This window comes from Taeniopygia guttata, chromosome 1A (genome assembly GCF_048771995.1).
Source record: "Taeniopygia guttata chromosome 1A, bTaeGut7.mat, whole genome shotgun sequence".
In the NCBI taxonomy this organism is placed as follows: Eukaryota; Metazoa; Chordata; class Aves; order Passeriformes; family Estrildidae; genus Taeniopygia; species Taeniopygia guttata.
Window position 1 is genome coordinate 43,675,199 of NC_133025.1, and position 16,684 is coordinate 43,691,882.

The following is a 16,684-nucleotide window of genomic DNA, read 5'->3' on the forward strand; positions in this document are numbered from 1 at the left end:
TGACCTTGGACTGGCACCCTTTCAACCAATGGACCAAAGTGTTCAAAAAGCCAGTGAGGTGATGGACAGGCCACAGACCCCTTTCCAAGTTAACTGCATGGTAGAATGATAAACCAGTGTCAGACTACAGCTGACTTCAGGACGTGCGATTGCCAGTGAATTGACCCAGGCTGTCTGTTGATAGGCAAACAACATCTATTCATTGATGCATCTCTTTGGATTCATATATTCACTCTGCCCATGGAGCAGAAGACACTCAATACACAATCTGGCAGAATGCAAAGCAGTTAAATGAAAACAGCTGGAGAGACACCATGACTGTCCATGCATAGCTACATGAGGATGTTCTCACTTACTATTACCTTTTTCACATTTCAAATGAGAGAATAGTCTACTTTATATCAAGAATGCAAACACAGATCCCATCAGATCCCAACTCAGATGATTTTGAGCTGATCCTTACCATTCTGGCAAGGTAATGGGAAGCTTATTTCAACTGCAATTGGCTGAAAAACCTTCCACAGATTTAAAAGACAACAATAGTGGAAGACAGGAGGATGGATTAGCTTGTGAATATCAGCATTCAGAATTAATACATTAATAAGATTCTACCAGTAAGGTTCATGTGATGAGTTGTAGTCATTTTTTCCCTATTTTGATCATCCAAGATAGTCTTTATTTCAAATATCGCCATAGGAGTACTAATTATTTCAAATGAAATGGGATTTTCTCTTAAAGAGCAAGAAAAGCATTTCAAAACATTATGAGCTTCGAACACTAACAAGAAAGAGAAGTATTTCTCTTTAAAACTTTAAAATACAACTTTTCAAGAAAGCAAGATTTCTTTTTTTTTTAAGTCTGCAAGCACACTGTGGAATGGCACACTGGCTCTCTTTAAGAAGTAGGCAACCAAATTCTTCTTTTCTGTCCACAGTCATAGCCAACTGAATACTACCAGTGGCAGTGAGAAGCTCTTGGACCTACTTGACTTTTACAGATCTTTTTGAGTTGGATACTAACAGCAGTTACTGGAGCCCAAACACTAAATGCTATTAAATCCTTTAAATCCAATAGAGAAGCACTTAAAATATACAAGCTTTGGGTCATCCCAGATGAGGTCATAATTCTTAATGCTCATCATGTTGAATATTCCTGCCATATTCAAAAAGCTTGGTTATCAAAATTATCCTTTGTGTCTCATGGATAACTGAAGTTTATACATTTCATGCAAAATAGGTTTTGTACCTCATTAAACAGATCTGTCTCTATTTCCACAATGCAATTCCCAAACATAATCTGTGCAGTTTACATACTCATGGCTGAAAAGCATGATTATGGTAACTATATGGTAAATGGGGCTTTAAGTCAGAAACTGCTAGAAACCCACAAATCCAGTGGTAGGGATCCAGCTTTGGACGTAGACTGATTTTCTGTGCTCCAAATAGGCAAGCAAAATGGCACCATTTTGTTAAGTTATTCAAGCTGTTTAGCTGAACGTTTTACTCATGTCTAACCTACACTGGGCACTAATCATCACTTGTTTTTAGCAAGAGGGAAAGTCCAGAAGGCAAATCATACAGCTCAATTGGTTTAAACTACAAAATGTGATATGTAGATGCTAATTCTTAGTCTGTTGTAGCAATGCAGGATACTTCCACAAAGTAAGTTCATATACCTCCTTTTCTAGATGCTGGTGAGGACTACACAGAAGTGCTCAATATGAATTCAAACCCATGTGTTTACCCCAAACACAGAAGTACACAACAGTACCTGTGAGGCAATAGACTCACTGTAAGACACACAACCAAAATCTGAGGGAAAACCAAACATTTTTCTCATTGACTAACCCATCTTCTTGGGAAGCACCCACAGAGAGTATAGGAAGGTTTACAACTGCCAAAACATCACAGGAGTGATGGTACACAGGAGTTCCTGGGTAGCAGCATGTACCTCTGGCTAATAGAAAAAACTGAAATACAGCATTAGTGAAAACTGGGACATCACCTGTCCCTTTGTTTTCAGGAAGACAGGGGATACATTAATCTAATACTGCACTTTGAGTATTTTTTGTCCCTCTTTCACACCTCATTGTCTGATGAGCATCCTATCAGTATAAGATAGCTGGGAGAGACCTGTACCCAAATTTCCATTCACAAGGCAATGCCATGCAGAGGTGATGGCTCTGAGGGGCTTTTCAGGAAAGAAGTGGGAAAGTGGGGAGCAGTGAAAGAGAGGGGAAAGAAAACATCTGATACCTGCCTCACTCACTGACTGCAGAGGACATGGAGCAGTGGTGAAAGCCAGAGAATGGGACCAGAGAGTAAACCATGAAGGAATTGGGAAGAGCTACACAAACTTCACATAGCAGGAGATGGTGACTAGAGCTAAAGAAGCCAGTCACAGAGCCTGGAGGTAATTTTGAAAGGATGTACCACTGGTGGGTGCACCCCAAGAGGACAGCAGTATGATTGAAGGTGGGAGGCAGCATTTGTGGGAGCATCTCCTTTGGAAGGAGAGCAGAAAGGGAAATGCCCACAGAAATCGTTATCGTGGAGCTCCCTAAGGTACAGGAAAAATGCCCTTTGTAGCTTCTGAAACAATGTTACTGTGAGCAAATTAACCTGATCAGCCTTTGAACAAAATGAGGTGTCAGACTGTACAGTTCAGAGAAGTTTAGTAGAAATGTACATCAGAATCAGCAGGGATACAGCTAGTGAATGCCTCAGAAGGGTTGTTTCATGGATATTTCAATATGCAGGTACTTAATTTGGTAAGAAACGTAATTATCTGTGTCCTAGTTCTTCAGTATACCTAAGTATTTGTCTTAGAAGATACTACTTCACATGAATCTCTAGATTTATACTATACAAATACATATATAAAAGTCTTGAATTATGCTCACTGCAAGCTGATCAGAAAACATTAGTGCTAGCAATAAAAGAAATACCTTATGGTATTTGCATTAGTAATCCTGACTAGGTTTTCATTTTTACCTTAGCTTTTTATTCCTGAAAGAAGATCCTCCTATCCAAAAAGAAAGTTATTTTATACAGCTAGAACTAGTTTATAGACTTAACTTGAAAACCTAATCCATTATCCTGATTTCTACCCTTTAGTGGTCAATGTATTTCCACACATGCACTGCTCTAAACCATTAATCCACCTGCACGAAGGCAGTTTCCATAGGGGTGCCTGGCTGAGTTTAGCTCTTTGCAGGATTAAGCCCTATGAAGGAGAAGTAGTTTGCAACACAGCAGAGGTCAGAGTACAGTAATTCTCTACGTGAGACTGCAGATTATATCTCATGTGGCAGGTTGCCAAGGAGCTGCTAGGAGCAAAGAACAAATACAGATGGGAGGAGGTGGATGCACCAAGGGTAGAATTACACTGAAATGGCATTGGCTGTGAAGTGTGACAGTAACAAGCAGTAGGAGAAGACAAAGACCAGGACCTAAAGTGACCAAGAAAGGATGCTCCAGCAGAACTAGCAGGAGAGTCCCTGAAGGTCCCAGCAATGCTTTGTTCAATGGCTGAATTTTCACACCACAGCTCTGTCAGGCATCCTCAGTCCCAAACCACCCCACTTCAGCCACTCTCTCCTCCCAACTATTGCCCAGAGACACAAGGCCCACTCCTCATGTGTTCTGAAGGTGCTGTCCCTTTCCCTCTCCTCCATCCTTCTTTTCGAACTGAGTTATGGGGAAGGAGAACTCACATGAGAAAAGTCTGAAATTGCTAAACAAGCTATATAAAACCCTTAGTAAGCTCAGTGATAGTTATAAAAATTTCACAGCTTTTCCCTGAAGAACCATTCAGCTATTTCAAAGCTGCACTGGTTTCCCAAGCACTAGTTAAGGAACATTTCTTTGTTCAGGAGAGCACTGATGCATGTGCCTACACAAGTGTATGCTTTTACAATACAGCAACTTAGAAAGGCGATTTCCAGTTGTCTAGGATAAGACAGTCATTTAAAACTAAGGTTTTCCCCTTGGTTTTTCTGGCAATCTTTACATAAGAAAATTTTCTCTCTTGCCTTCCCATGTGCTATAATGATAATACATATTTACATCACTTCATGGTGGTGTCATGAAGATTCATTAATGCTTCCCACTCTGAAGATGGGAAATCCTATGAGCATTAAGTTATAGCAAGGCAAGGGGTATTTAATGCACACTCAGCCATGTGGTGAGTATCTCTCCTATTCCACCACACTCGTTAGCATCTCTAAAGTTGTTTGCCAAAATCTGATCTGTGGAGCAGCAGGACTGCTGTATAGGCCCAGGGGACTGAACCATTCAAATGAGCAAGGTTAACAGTGCTGATCTGAAGCACAGTCAAAATACTAAAAACACACACATACTTTAAAAATTCCTACAGAAGCAGTGCCAAGTAAGAAAATGTGTTTATGAAATCAAAATGGACCCCAGAAGCACAAAACAAGTGAACTGACTGGGGAAAGTATTATTTTTTTCTTCATTTCATTCAATGCCATGATTCCCTCTGATTCAGTGATTTGTGTCTTCCATTTCTAAATTGTATTCTGTCTAAAAATAGTTATCACAGAGAACAGAAAACCCAGCCTGAACACCTGAGCACTTCTTACAGGCAGGCTATTCTGGAGGTGGTGTATCAGCACAGAACCAGCATTTAAAAACCACCTCCAGTGTGCTCAGCATTGCTGAGAATAATGACACCAGCACTTGGTTCATCAGGCACCCCCTCTTCCTCTCCCCTACACCACCTCACCCATGGAAAACTGGTCCACATACAGTCCCTGGACCTAGAGCTGGAGACAGGAGCTCTCTGGTTGACTTCTCAGGTACAGATAGTCTTTTTTTCATCTGTCCCCACAGTGCCACAGTCTGACAGTGATCCCACATTCTCATCCAAATTCACTGAGGAACCACAGCTGGAAAAGAGGCATGGCAGGTTCCAATAAACTCAAGTCACCAGCTCTTGAGGACATATGAAGTGAGGCACAGCTACCCCCCACCCAAACAGTGGTGGGTTTGTCCCCAGAGAATCAGGATCTACTCTCGCTTCACCAGCTGTGCACAAAGGAGGCACAAGCACCCTTTGCAAGTGCTAATAACCTGTGTTATTCTTACAGCAGCGTTCTTATAGCACTGTTTCCTATGCCCAGCTTGTCAAAGAACCAGCTTGCCCTCTCTTGACAGCAGTTCTAAAACTGTATGCCCATACCTGAGAGGTTCTAGCAGAAGAATGTCATAGGGGATCCATAATTCAACATCAAGCAGTGCAAAAGCAGGTCAGGACACATGCTGGCACTGTCCTGAGCCCACCTGGGGTCAGGGCAACTGCGGCATCAGGGACAACCTGACTGCAGCTGCCCAGGACTCCTGCAGGCAGCTGCTCTCCCTCTGTGCATGGGGCAGCAGCAGGAGTTGCACTTCTGTGCTCTTTGCCTTGCACTGCTGGATAATGGGGCTCAGGGGAAAAAGGGATTTTAGGCAACAATGAGGAATTCCAAAGCTTTTAAGACCTGGCAAAGAGAATATGGCCACTTGTAAGTCTGAATGCTAGTTTGCCACAGGAGACTTTATATGATTTCTGCAATTCTAGGAAACTTTTCTTTAATGAAAACATTTTGTCACCACTTGTCAGGAATAAATTTAGGCAAAGAAAACAAGACAATATTGAACTAGAAGGCAGGATCTTGCAAAACATCAGAGCTGATTCATCCCTTCCCATTCCTCCCCCCCATCCTACTCCAGGCACCATGCCGAGAATACATTAATTTAAATTGCCTGGGGATTTACATTAGATTACTATACATTACCAGGGACTTCAGATTCCTTTATTCTCCACCAATGCTGTATTTCTGTAAGAGACTACTGAATAAAAGTAACTTCACCTTTTTTTCAGTTATTGAATTTGTGTAGTCTGGCAGCAGAGGTGCCAAGTGCAAAAGTCTTGACTACTCAGTCCCACCCCTAGAACTGGTATGGCAGTGTATTAGGATATAAATCTGTTATTTTTGTCTCAACATGTATGAATTACCCAAATACCATATATGTAGATACACATTCTTGCTTGCTGAATCTGCACTCCTACTTTTCAGAATCTGAAAACAGTAGTTGAAACAAGTCACCTGTTGTAGGATTAGATTAAAAATTAATCTTTGATAAAAAACCCCTCTTGAATCACACATTAAAAGAACAAATTATAAATAACTATCAGAAAACTGAAGCTTTTATTACCACCCAAGGCTAGATATATTTTATTCTTTACACACTCAACTCATTCTACACAGTTTCTGCAATGACAGCGCTTAGGATTGCAGCCTATAAAGCTCTCTGGCTACACTTTTCCCTAGTAATTAAAAAATTTGAAATTTATTCATGTAATATAGCACTTATCACCCTTCAGAGGGACCTTTTGCCTGCTCCTTTCCCTCATTCATTTAGTCTCGTGCTCAGCTGCCCTCCTGTGCAGGTGTTCTGCAAGCCACAAAAGCACAGTTTGCCCAGACAAGTAATTGACCTGGCAGCAGCGAGTGGCACTGAAAGCCTTGACAACCAGCCCTGCTTTCAACAACAGAGAAGGGAACAGAAAAAAAGAAAATATCATTGAATCTAACCTTTAAGTAAACATCTCCATACCAAATTAACTATATCACTAGTGCCACATCTGGTCATTTGTTGAACACCTCCATGGATGGTGACTCCATCACTTCCCTAGGCAGTCCATTCCAATATTTGACAACATTTTCAATGAAGAAATTCTTCACGATATCCAACCTGAACCTCGTCTGGTGCAGCTTAAGGCTCTGTCTTCTTGTCCTGTTGCTGGGTGCCTGGGAGAAGAGGCTGACCCCCACCTGGCTACAGCCTCCTTTAGATGGTTGTAGAGAGGATGAGGTTCCCTCTGAAGCCTCCTTTTCTCCAGGCCAAACACCCCCAGCTCCCTCAGCCACTCCTCACATGATTCACTCTCCTGACCTTTCACCACCTCTGTTGCCTTCTCTGGGCACTTCAGCACCTTACAGTGAGGGGCCCAGAACTGGACACAGGATTTGACGTGTGCCCCCACCAATGCCCAGTACAGAGGGACAATCACTGCCCTGGTCCTGCTGGCCACACTGTTGGTGAAATAGGCTCTACCTCTCAGGAAGATCCAAACAGATTGAATCTGAGTGGTAAAAAAGCAATGGAAAGTATATCTCTTCAGGCTTAACCATAAAAAGCAAGCAAAAGAATAAAAAATCCCCTTTATTCTTCAGCAAATCAATATTTATCATACATCCATTCACACTCATTAACTCAAGTAGGCCAGTACCAAAGGTTTGTCACCAGGGGATATGTCCTTTTTAAGCAGTTAATGGAGTTTTAATTAATTGTGTTACCTGAAAGTACATCTTGACAAAAAGTAAGATAATTGAAAAGCATTAAAAAGTGTGTTTATTGATCTGTCCAGAAATAAGCTGGAAAAGACAATGAGAACACATAATAAAACTGTTTTTAGAATACCTGAAAAGAATGGAGACCTACTAGGAGACTATCAAATTAGACAACTGGTACAAATAATTGTATGCTAGCAAATACCAGGATGAACCATAAAACAAAGAAACAAACCACAAAAAAAAAAAAACAACAAAAAAAAAAAAAAACCAAAATCGAACTAATTTACAAACAAAAAGACAAAAAGTGGAACATCTGAATCAAACTATCAAGCATTAATATTGTATTGCTGCAGGTGAAAAATTATTTCTTTTTCTCGTGGAAAAGATTTTGATTTCCTATTGAGAATAAAGAGATTTAAGCTTGCTTTTTTTTTTCCCAAATAGAGGTTACTTTTTCATTGGAATAATAATATTTAACTCAGAAGTATATTTTATGGATTTTGTTTGTTGGGTTTTTTTTTTAATAAAAACCTAATTTTCTCTTTAAAAACAGTTTTGATAAGAATAATATGGGCTAGTGAAGCATTTCCTTTTATGATAGTTTCTGGCATTCAAGGTCAAGTTCAACTAAATTAAATACAATTGCTTAAGATCAATTTCTCAGAAGCAGGAAAACAGTGACCAGAGAGCCAGTGTCCTGATTTTAAAGGTCCTAAAGCCTCATGAGATCCATCAAGATATGCACAAATATTGTAGCAAGGCAGAAAAAGGGAGCTTCAGTCATTTTTTACCTTACAACTGGAGACTATCAAGGGCTTTTGGAAGTTTTACTTACTCTTCAATCAGCTGATCTCTCCCTTTTCTTTCCCCATGCCTATTTTTTTCATATATGTTTCTTAAAGTTAAGATTTAATTGTCTTGTCAGTAGGACAGTGGTGGAGAACATATAGAGGAAAATATGTTAACTGGCCCATCTCTGTGTCTTTTGTGCTAGAAAGTGCTTTGTCTTCACCTCAGAACAACAGGAAATGGAAATGCTCGTCTTGGCATGGGCAAGTTTTTGACAAATGTGCAACCAGCCATCTTGACCTACCCCTGCCCTAAAGGGTGATCTTGAACAAAAGAAATTACTTTAATCAAATCTTTCTGGGTTTAGTTCAGTGAAAGTCAACATGCTTGAGACATCTTAGCCTTCATCCATTTATTTTCTCACAAATGCAATATCAAATTATGCACATATTCTCTGAGACAACATAGACTCATAAAATTTTTCTCAGGTGATATGCTTAATCAAGGGTATGACTAACAGCTTCAATATCTCACAAGCAAGCTCAGCAGAAAATAAAGCTCAGTTCTGTGTTGCTAGATGGTAAGGAACATAGTGGTTCATATTAAATCCATGTCTGTATCTTGGCTGGAACAGTGGCCAACAGTGGATATCTTGGGAAGACTCCCATGACTAGAATAACCATGGAATGCTGCTCCCCAGAATACTTCCCAGCTGCTGGAGATCTGCATGTCAAGGGAGTTTTGAGCCAGCAGTGTTCATTTTATCCTCAAGGGCATGTTCTGTGTGAATTTGAATCCATGGAAACTCATGCTCCCCCTAACACCAGTGGCCAGGAATCTCACATTAAATGCAGAGCTCATTCCTCTGCTCTGAACTTGAGGGGCCTGATGGTTTCATTTGATGGCCCCAGTTCTTTTGCTGACACAGATTGAACAAACTTTCTATTCTTCCTCTCCATGTCAATTATGTCTTGCTCTCCTCTTTGCTTATCAACAGAGGTGGGAGATAAAAATAAAAGACAGCTGAAAGCACATCAGTCATTTACATGCCATTTTAGAAAGTGAGCCCAGGGACGTTGATACATAAACCCTATTGACTTTCCATTACATTTTGATTCCTTATTGCTCACCCTTAAAGAAATTTACTCTTGAATCTTAAGAAAATGTATCTTAAGACAGATTTAAAGTAGATGGTAGATCTATCTGAGATAACACATTGACATTTCTTTATATCACAATGACACTTCCAACTCAAGACCTCGAAAACTGCAGAAAAATTCACTCTATCTCTTAAACATCCTATTTTACATTGCTGAGTAGAATTACATATCCTTCCATCATCTATTGTTTGCCACAGCACACATCACTGCTGAGCCTGAAGTCTCAGCTTCATTGCCTTGGTGCCCTTTATATCCTTGCCACTTTCAAGCACTGGAAAATTTTGACCCCATTTTGATCTGGTTTTGCATCATAGACACTGTTGGAAGAGATGAATCCTGCTGCTAGTCAGTTGAATCACAATAAAAAACCACAGAAGAAACAATAATGGGAAAGATGATCTCCTTAGCAAAGAGGAGTGCTTGAGGTAAAGCAAATCCTCTCTAGTACTTCAAAAGCGATGCTGATCTCCCACTGAAATCCTCATGCACATCATGAGATCTTTTAGGTACTTAAACAGCTGCAGGCACCTAAATTCACTAAAATACACTTAAACTCACTCCTGTCACAGCATGCCCAACTGTAGAAGAAATCTCTGTCTGTCTGTCCTGCTTCTCCCGAAAGGGAGAGCCCCCTGTTTGAACCGCCACTCTGCTGTGTTTGGAGCCAGGATTTATTCAGTCCTCCCCCGTGCCAGGGTGGCCTGTGTCTTAGCCAGTTAAAATGACAGCATGTTAACTCAGCTAAATCTAATGCTTAAGTAAGTTATCTGTTGTCATGGATTAACTGCTAACACATTTCATATTCCCTGAGGGTAGACAAAATAGTAGAACCTCTAAAACAGCTGAAAAAGAAAACTGTGTATTACTTCAACCCTGAAATTTAGTCTTTGACTGACAGTATTATATATTATTTGAAGGCAATTTCTGAGCAGATAAATATTACAAAAGGGCATGTTTCTTCCCCAGCAGAGTCACAGTGCCACTCTCCCCCATTAGCACAAATTGCCCCAGTTTTTGCCCAAGGCATTGTAAAGACCAGATAATGACAACTTGCTAAAAATAAAGCTTTCATTCTCCTCAAACACCTGATTAATAAACTATATAGCAAACACTGTTTTGGACCTGGCAAAGTATATTTGTCCCTCCTCATTAATTACCTTATGAATTAAACAGACTGTTTCCCTTCCCTCTCCATAAGTACTAAGAGTAGTTAAGATTATTGAGTAGTTACAGATTATTGAGTATTGGAGACCAAACCCACCTAAGAGTATTAAAGGATACATAACAAAAACAGAAGTAGCATACAATTTCATCTTCATTACAGACTTTGTTTAGCCCAGCCTGTATTTTCAGTATATTCTGCTCATACTAATTTATTCTTTTTTGTTGTTCCTAAATACTAATTTCTTGGTGATGTATTTGATTTTCATTAATTTCCAAGTGTAGGTACATCTTTCCTGAAGAAATAACACTGGCAGTATTTGACATGTGAATTTGTTTACCCTAGTGAAAATGAACAAAGTACACAGAGCTGATACTCAAGAGATAATATAAACAGACATTAAGCGAGAATTTATATGTAATATGTACTTTAGTGATCTGGTGACAGACTGCTGAGACTGAATAAATTAACTCCTAATATGGTCAATTGAGACAGGTAGGTCATCTGGCAAGAGAAACTGAGAGGAACAAATCCAAAGAGACAAGATTGTTGAGATCTGGGGAAGTGGCTTTCCATCTGTTACCTGGAAATGTAGTCTGTCCTCTCTGTTACCGCATTCCTGCAAAATAGAACAGACAGCTTGTCTCCATTAACCACAATGCCAGTCTACTGTATTTGAATGACCAGGAAGGAGGAGGCACGCAAAAACAGGAAAATAACCTCAGGGATTTTCCCCCTGCTTATATATGCATTAGCATTTTCTTACTAATAAGAAACTAAGTGAAAAGAGGGGCATATGGAAGAAAAAGAATCAGATCTTTCATGTGGAATAAAATCAAGTGGACCAGCCTCAGCTGATGTTAGCTACACATCCAGCTGCAGCACCTACATATTACGTAACAGGGTTCATACAAGCAAGAAAGTACCGGGACATGTCTATGTATCTATGTCGTTTCTAGCTATTTTGAATAGCTTGAAGAGCAAGAGAAATAGTGGTGGCCAGGAAGATCTGTACACACAGCTATCACATTTCTGAAGTCTGAAAAGATAGTGTCGAGACAAGGGAAGGGGGGGGACTCTGTCTGAAATGATCAAACTCCTATAAAGCATCCTAAATACAGTGTCAGGATAATTAGTAATCAATAACCTCCAAGGATTTTTAGAAAGTGCTCCCTTTGTGAAGAACAGGTTGGACACAAGTAGCTGGAGGAGCCTGAAGGGGTGGTAAGCAGAGGCAGGCACTTGGTAAGAGCTGTTGAGCTAAGCTCCAGGCCTAGAGGAAAATGTTGAAAGCAGCAAGCTAGCAGAGCATTGCTACTGCCCATCCTTCCCTGTCCATGGTGCTCTCTGGGCCACGCTGCACAGCCCCGATGCAAATAGTGCCAGATTTCACTTAGCCTGGACTGCTCTGCTTTCCTCCACAGACTACAGCAGGGACCTGAGGAACATGTGGAGCGCTGTCTGCCTAAGATGTGCTTCTGGACCCAGGAGCAAAAGCACAGAGGGTGCTGCACACAAGCCCCAGGATTGCCAGCCTCTATACACCACTGCTGGCCTCTGGCCACCAGCGCCTGAAGGACTTCATCCCACTTCAGTGACTGAAGCACAGCGAGCTGGCAGGCTTCTCAGGGAGATCAGCTCACCTGGGGAGCCAAGGGCTCAGCTTAGGGAAAGCCCACCCCATCCACACAACTCAAGAGCAGCTCCCCAGAGGCACCAGCATTTCACTGATTCCACCCATCTTCACAGGCCCATTTTCTCTGCATTACATTTGAATTTCAGTACACGTCAAACAGAAAGGGAAAGAACATTATTTCATGTCTCCAGCCACAAACCCCAGGTTTTTGTTATGTTAATGAGGCCCCTAAAACATCTATTTTACTTATTGCTTCTTTATGAGCACAGATGGCCTTGGAAAACATGAACCAAACGGAAAGTGTAGATTTAACACAAAGTTTTTGACCCCTTCTAATTCCCATGCAAGAGCTTGAGCTTTCCAACTCAGTGGTCCAGCTTTATTTATTTATTTTCTTTTGAAGCAATATCTGAAACATAAACTACATTTAGGGACAGGAAAACAGAGGGGTCTGAAATGTTAGGCTTCCTCTTGATGGCCACACAATCACATGATGGGGAACAACAAAGAAACAAAGAAAAACAAAGGTTTCTCTGAGTTTTATGTTCCCTTTCTGACAGATATAAAAGCAAAAAAAAAGGAGATATTAAGATGGAAATCCTAGAAAATCCTATGGAACAGCAGAGAATAAAGAGGAGACAAAGCGGTCAACATTGAAGTTTCATACTCCAGAGAGCCATGACATGAAATTAATTTTACTGTTGGTTCCCCACACTGACTACCATTTTTTCAAGACATGCTAAGGACTACGAACTCACTGAGGAAGGTTGCCCAGTGGGATGCCTAAAGTAGAATCAGACCACTACTGATTCAAAGTGACAGTTGCAATTTCTTTTTATTTCTTGATCCATTTGTCTAGAAGGAGATTCTCTTTCTCGGATGATTTGTTATGCAGCCTTCATTAGTGCTAAGGTGTTGCCTAAAAATTAGGAATTACAAATTTTATCACTTTAGCTAAAGTTAGCTTAGTTTAACATCTCTTGGCAGTGCTGTAGTTGTGTATAGCAGAGAAATTTAGCACAAGTGGCCCATAATTCACATGGAGGTCAGTCTGTGATGAACAGCTCATAAACATTCAGCACAAAACAGGATGACAGCATAAACCAATGCTCAAAGCCCAATTCAGTCCTTGAGCAACCACAGAATAAGGTACGAGAAAAAAACAAGGCTCAAATACCTTGTATCCACAATTCCCAAGGTAATTTTGCCCTTTAATAAACCCTTAATTTCAAATAATGACAACCTCTGCATTTCCTCTCCTTAGCATAGGACTATGATGGGCAGTGGAAGAAGATGAAATTCAAATAAAGCATTCGTTCAACATTTTTCACTATGAGAGGATAGAATTAATCAGCTTTCTCTTAACCAGCTTGTCCAAACTGTATAACAAACACACAATAATTAACACTAAGTGTAAAATGCTGCTATTTGTAAAAGAGATTAGCAGTATCAGGCTTATGGAGTCCAGCTAAGCAGAGGGTTCCTCCCAAAACAAAGAGAAATCATCTTGCTTATTCTGTGTTCCCCCGACTCTGCCAAAACAAGCACAGCCTTTGCAACCTGGATCTGTGGCTCAAAACAGCTGAAGAGGATCCCAGGCTCCAACCACCTCACTCGCCAGGAAGTGATGGAAGAGATTTTCTATGTCTTTTAACATGAATTTTGAGAGATGTCTTACTATTCCAGTTGTCTGATCTACGGTACACTTAGGCTTATGGGCCTAAGGATGTAACAACAAAATTTGGAAAGATCACGTAAAATGGGAGCAAGACAGGAACAACAGTGGGACAAGATGCCTGAGCAAAGTGATTCACTCTTTTGATAGCATGCCTTCTACACTGGCACTATCCTTTTACAGCCTGTTTCAGGATGCCGCCCAAGTCTACCTAGAAGGGAAGCTTCCCTTTTTGGAAGGAGAAGTGATTGGAGCTTGATATCAGGAAAAGGATCTCTACGGACTTTAATAGCTTTTGGTTTCAATTCCAAAGTGGGGTCTGGTTGGGTACCACGCTCTCCTCGGCTAAGAGCTTCGGGTTATTTTTCTACACCTTTTAGCAGTGCCTTCGGCAGTCATGAGAGCCTTGCGTTCGCGTACACACGGCATCACCAGCGCCGCTGCTAGTGTGGATGGAGAGCTGTTCCCTTCGCCCAAGTCTATCCGTGCCCAAGATCTCGCAGCCAAGTGATTCTCTGCGGCCGTGCAGGGAACAATAGCGGCGGGGGCAGCCCCCGGCCGCCCGCCCCGCCGCACGGCCGCCGCTCCCGCCCGCAGCCCCGGGCGCCTCCGGGCGCTCGGCACTCGCCCCGCGCCGCCGCAGCCGCGTTCGCAGCCAGCGGCGGCGGCCTGCGGGGAGACCCCGCGCCCCGGCTCTCCGAAGCCGCTGGCATCCATGGCAACTCCGACCGGTGCACGGCCCGCCCGGAGAGGCAAAGTTTGCTCGCACCTGGGACCTCGCCCCTCGGACCCCGCCCGCAGCTCCGCGCCCCGCCCGCCCTCACGGGCGCAACTGCCCCGCGGGGGCCGCCCGGTGCCAAGGCGCCACCTGGCGGGGCCCTGGCGGACCTGCGGCTGCCCCCGCTCCCGTCCCCGGCCGGACTCGCCCGGCTGGGCGCCCGGAGCTGAGCGGCGAGCGCGGTGCTTACCTTGCGCAGCATGCTGGGCGGGCAGCGCCGGGGGCTCCCCGCCGCGGCGCCGCGCTCTCCCGCCCCTCCCGGCGCGGCGGCCCCTCCGTGCGCGGTGCCCGCACTGAGCGGCGGCGCAACGGCTGCGCCCGCCACGAGGCAGCGCGGCCGCGGGGGGGCCGGGCCCACCCACCCCCGCCGCCCGGCCCCTTCCCCGGCCGCGGCCCCCGCCCGCTGCCGGGGGCTGGGGCAGCCGCGGCCGGGCAGAGGCGCGGGGCGGGCGCCCGGCTCCGGCGGCTGCTTGTCACGCCGCGTGGGCGCCCGCGCCCGGAGCACTGTGGCGAGCCCCCCGCGGAAAGCAGCGTGCTCGCCCCTCAGCCGCGCCGCCTTGGCCGGTCCGGGTCACGGCAGGGCTGGGCTGGGGCTGCTCCCTCAGGGGAGCGAGGGGACGGCGGGCTGGATGGCTGATGGTCCGAGGTGCTGGATGGCCGCATCGCCCCAGCCTGCTTCGACCGTGGGAAGCCACCTGGACCACGCTGCTTTCGGTGCTCGAACCCCGCGGTGCTCCAGCTTCTCGTAACGAAGCAAGTCTCAGCCGAAGCAAATTACACACATTCCAGCAGCAATTTGCTTTTCCTGGCAGCTGTAGTACACCATGAGAGTGACAAGCTGTTCTCAAGTTAAAATAGAATCCAATCTCAAAAGATATTTATTGTTAATAATTATATACTTTCTGTAATAATGTTAAATGCAAGAATCCAGGGCTCCCGCTGTCAGGTGTGTGGAGGTGGCATGTTGCACCTGCACACACACACCCCGGGTGAGCCTGTGTGCCGAGCAGCCAAACGCGGAGCAGCAGGTTGTGCTGTGTCTCGGGAAGAGAGCACCACACATTTCAGATTCTCTAGCATGTGAATTATCTTAGGGCAAACCATTATTTCAAGTTTTCTCTGTGTCCCGGTACATTCATTAAGTAACTTTTTATGAAACCTCAGTCCTGTGAGCATATAGCAGCCCACAGAAATTCATTTCTAGCAAGATAGTTAACAAATAAAAAGCAGACAAGTTAGGGAAAACTGTCATCACGTTTACACTTGAACTTAGTTTGACAGGAGCAGTTTAGCTGAAGCAAGAGAATATTCACTGGCAGATTAGTATTACGTTTGTAACACTGTGTCATGGAGAGCAGCAAGCCAAGAGTACCTGGCCATCAAATTTTGGCCATCACATTTGTGATGCTGAGTCAAACGTTGCTGCTTTTGATCATGTGGTATATGGTGTCACTCAGCACAATGTTGCCTTAAGGTGCTCAAATGGTGGGATTGTCACTTGAGGGGAATGTGCATGACTAGCAGTTTGTAATGTTGGTTATGGTCAGTGTCAGCTATTGGGCTAAGATTTGCTGTCCTCCTTTTAGCATGTTGATTTGTCTCCTGATGCTGGTTGTTAGGTACTTCTGCTCTCTCTGGTCTGATTGTACAGACTTCAGTAGTGCTCCTATTCACTTCCTCAGGTTGCCTCTTCCCTTTCTTTTGTCTCCTGAAAATGAAGAACCCTGAGTTTTGTCAAAATGTCCACATTACAGGTACAGTAGGATGTTTTCAGAGTCTAGTTTGAAGATGACAATGCACAGAAACCAGTGGTGTTTCCAAGAATACTGCCTGCTACAGTCATTAGCTCTTCTTAGCCACTACCCAGTGTAAAACACTGAGACACATCCCTCTTCATGTACCTGCTGTCACCTCGGCTGTGACAGACTCTCTAACAGATTTCCTTTCTTCCAGACATCCCTCACTGAATTGCATGTCTTGCTTGCATGAGGTTTCATTGCATAAGCTTGACACAACTACTAGTTTACTAATAAGTGAAATGGGATAATAACAAAGAATAAGAACATCAGCAATAATCCTAGACCATAGACATAGGGGAATCTTCTCTGATTATTTAACTTG

At 43.4% G+C, this 16,684-nt stretch overlaps 1 protein-coding gene across 1 annotated transcript in view; it reads right to left on the reverse strand.

Moving 5' to 3' along the window:
* TMCC3 (transmembrane and coiled-coil domain family 3) overlaps positions 1–14,896 on the reverse strand; it is a 134,002-nt gene extending 119,106 nt beyond the window's left edge. Inside the window, exon 1 of the mRNA XM_030261460.4 lies at positions 14,754–14,896. Coding sequence (XP_030117320.1) covers positions 14,754–14,765 — 12 coding nt within the window. The 5' untranslated portion in view covers positions 14,766–14,896. The remainder of the gene's footprint in view (positions 1–14,753) is intronic.
* Between the last annotated feature and the right edge of the window lie 1,788 nt (positions 14,897–16,684).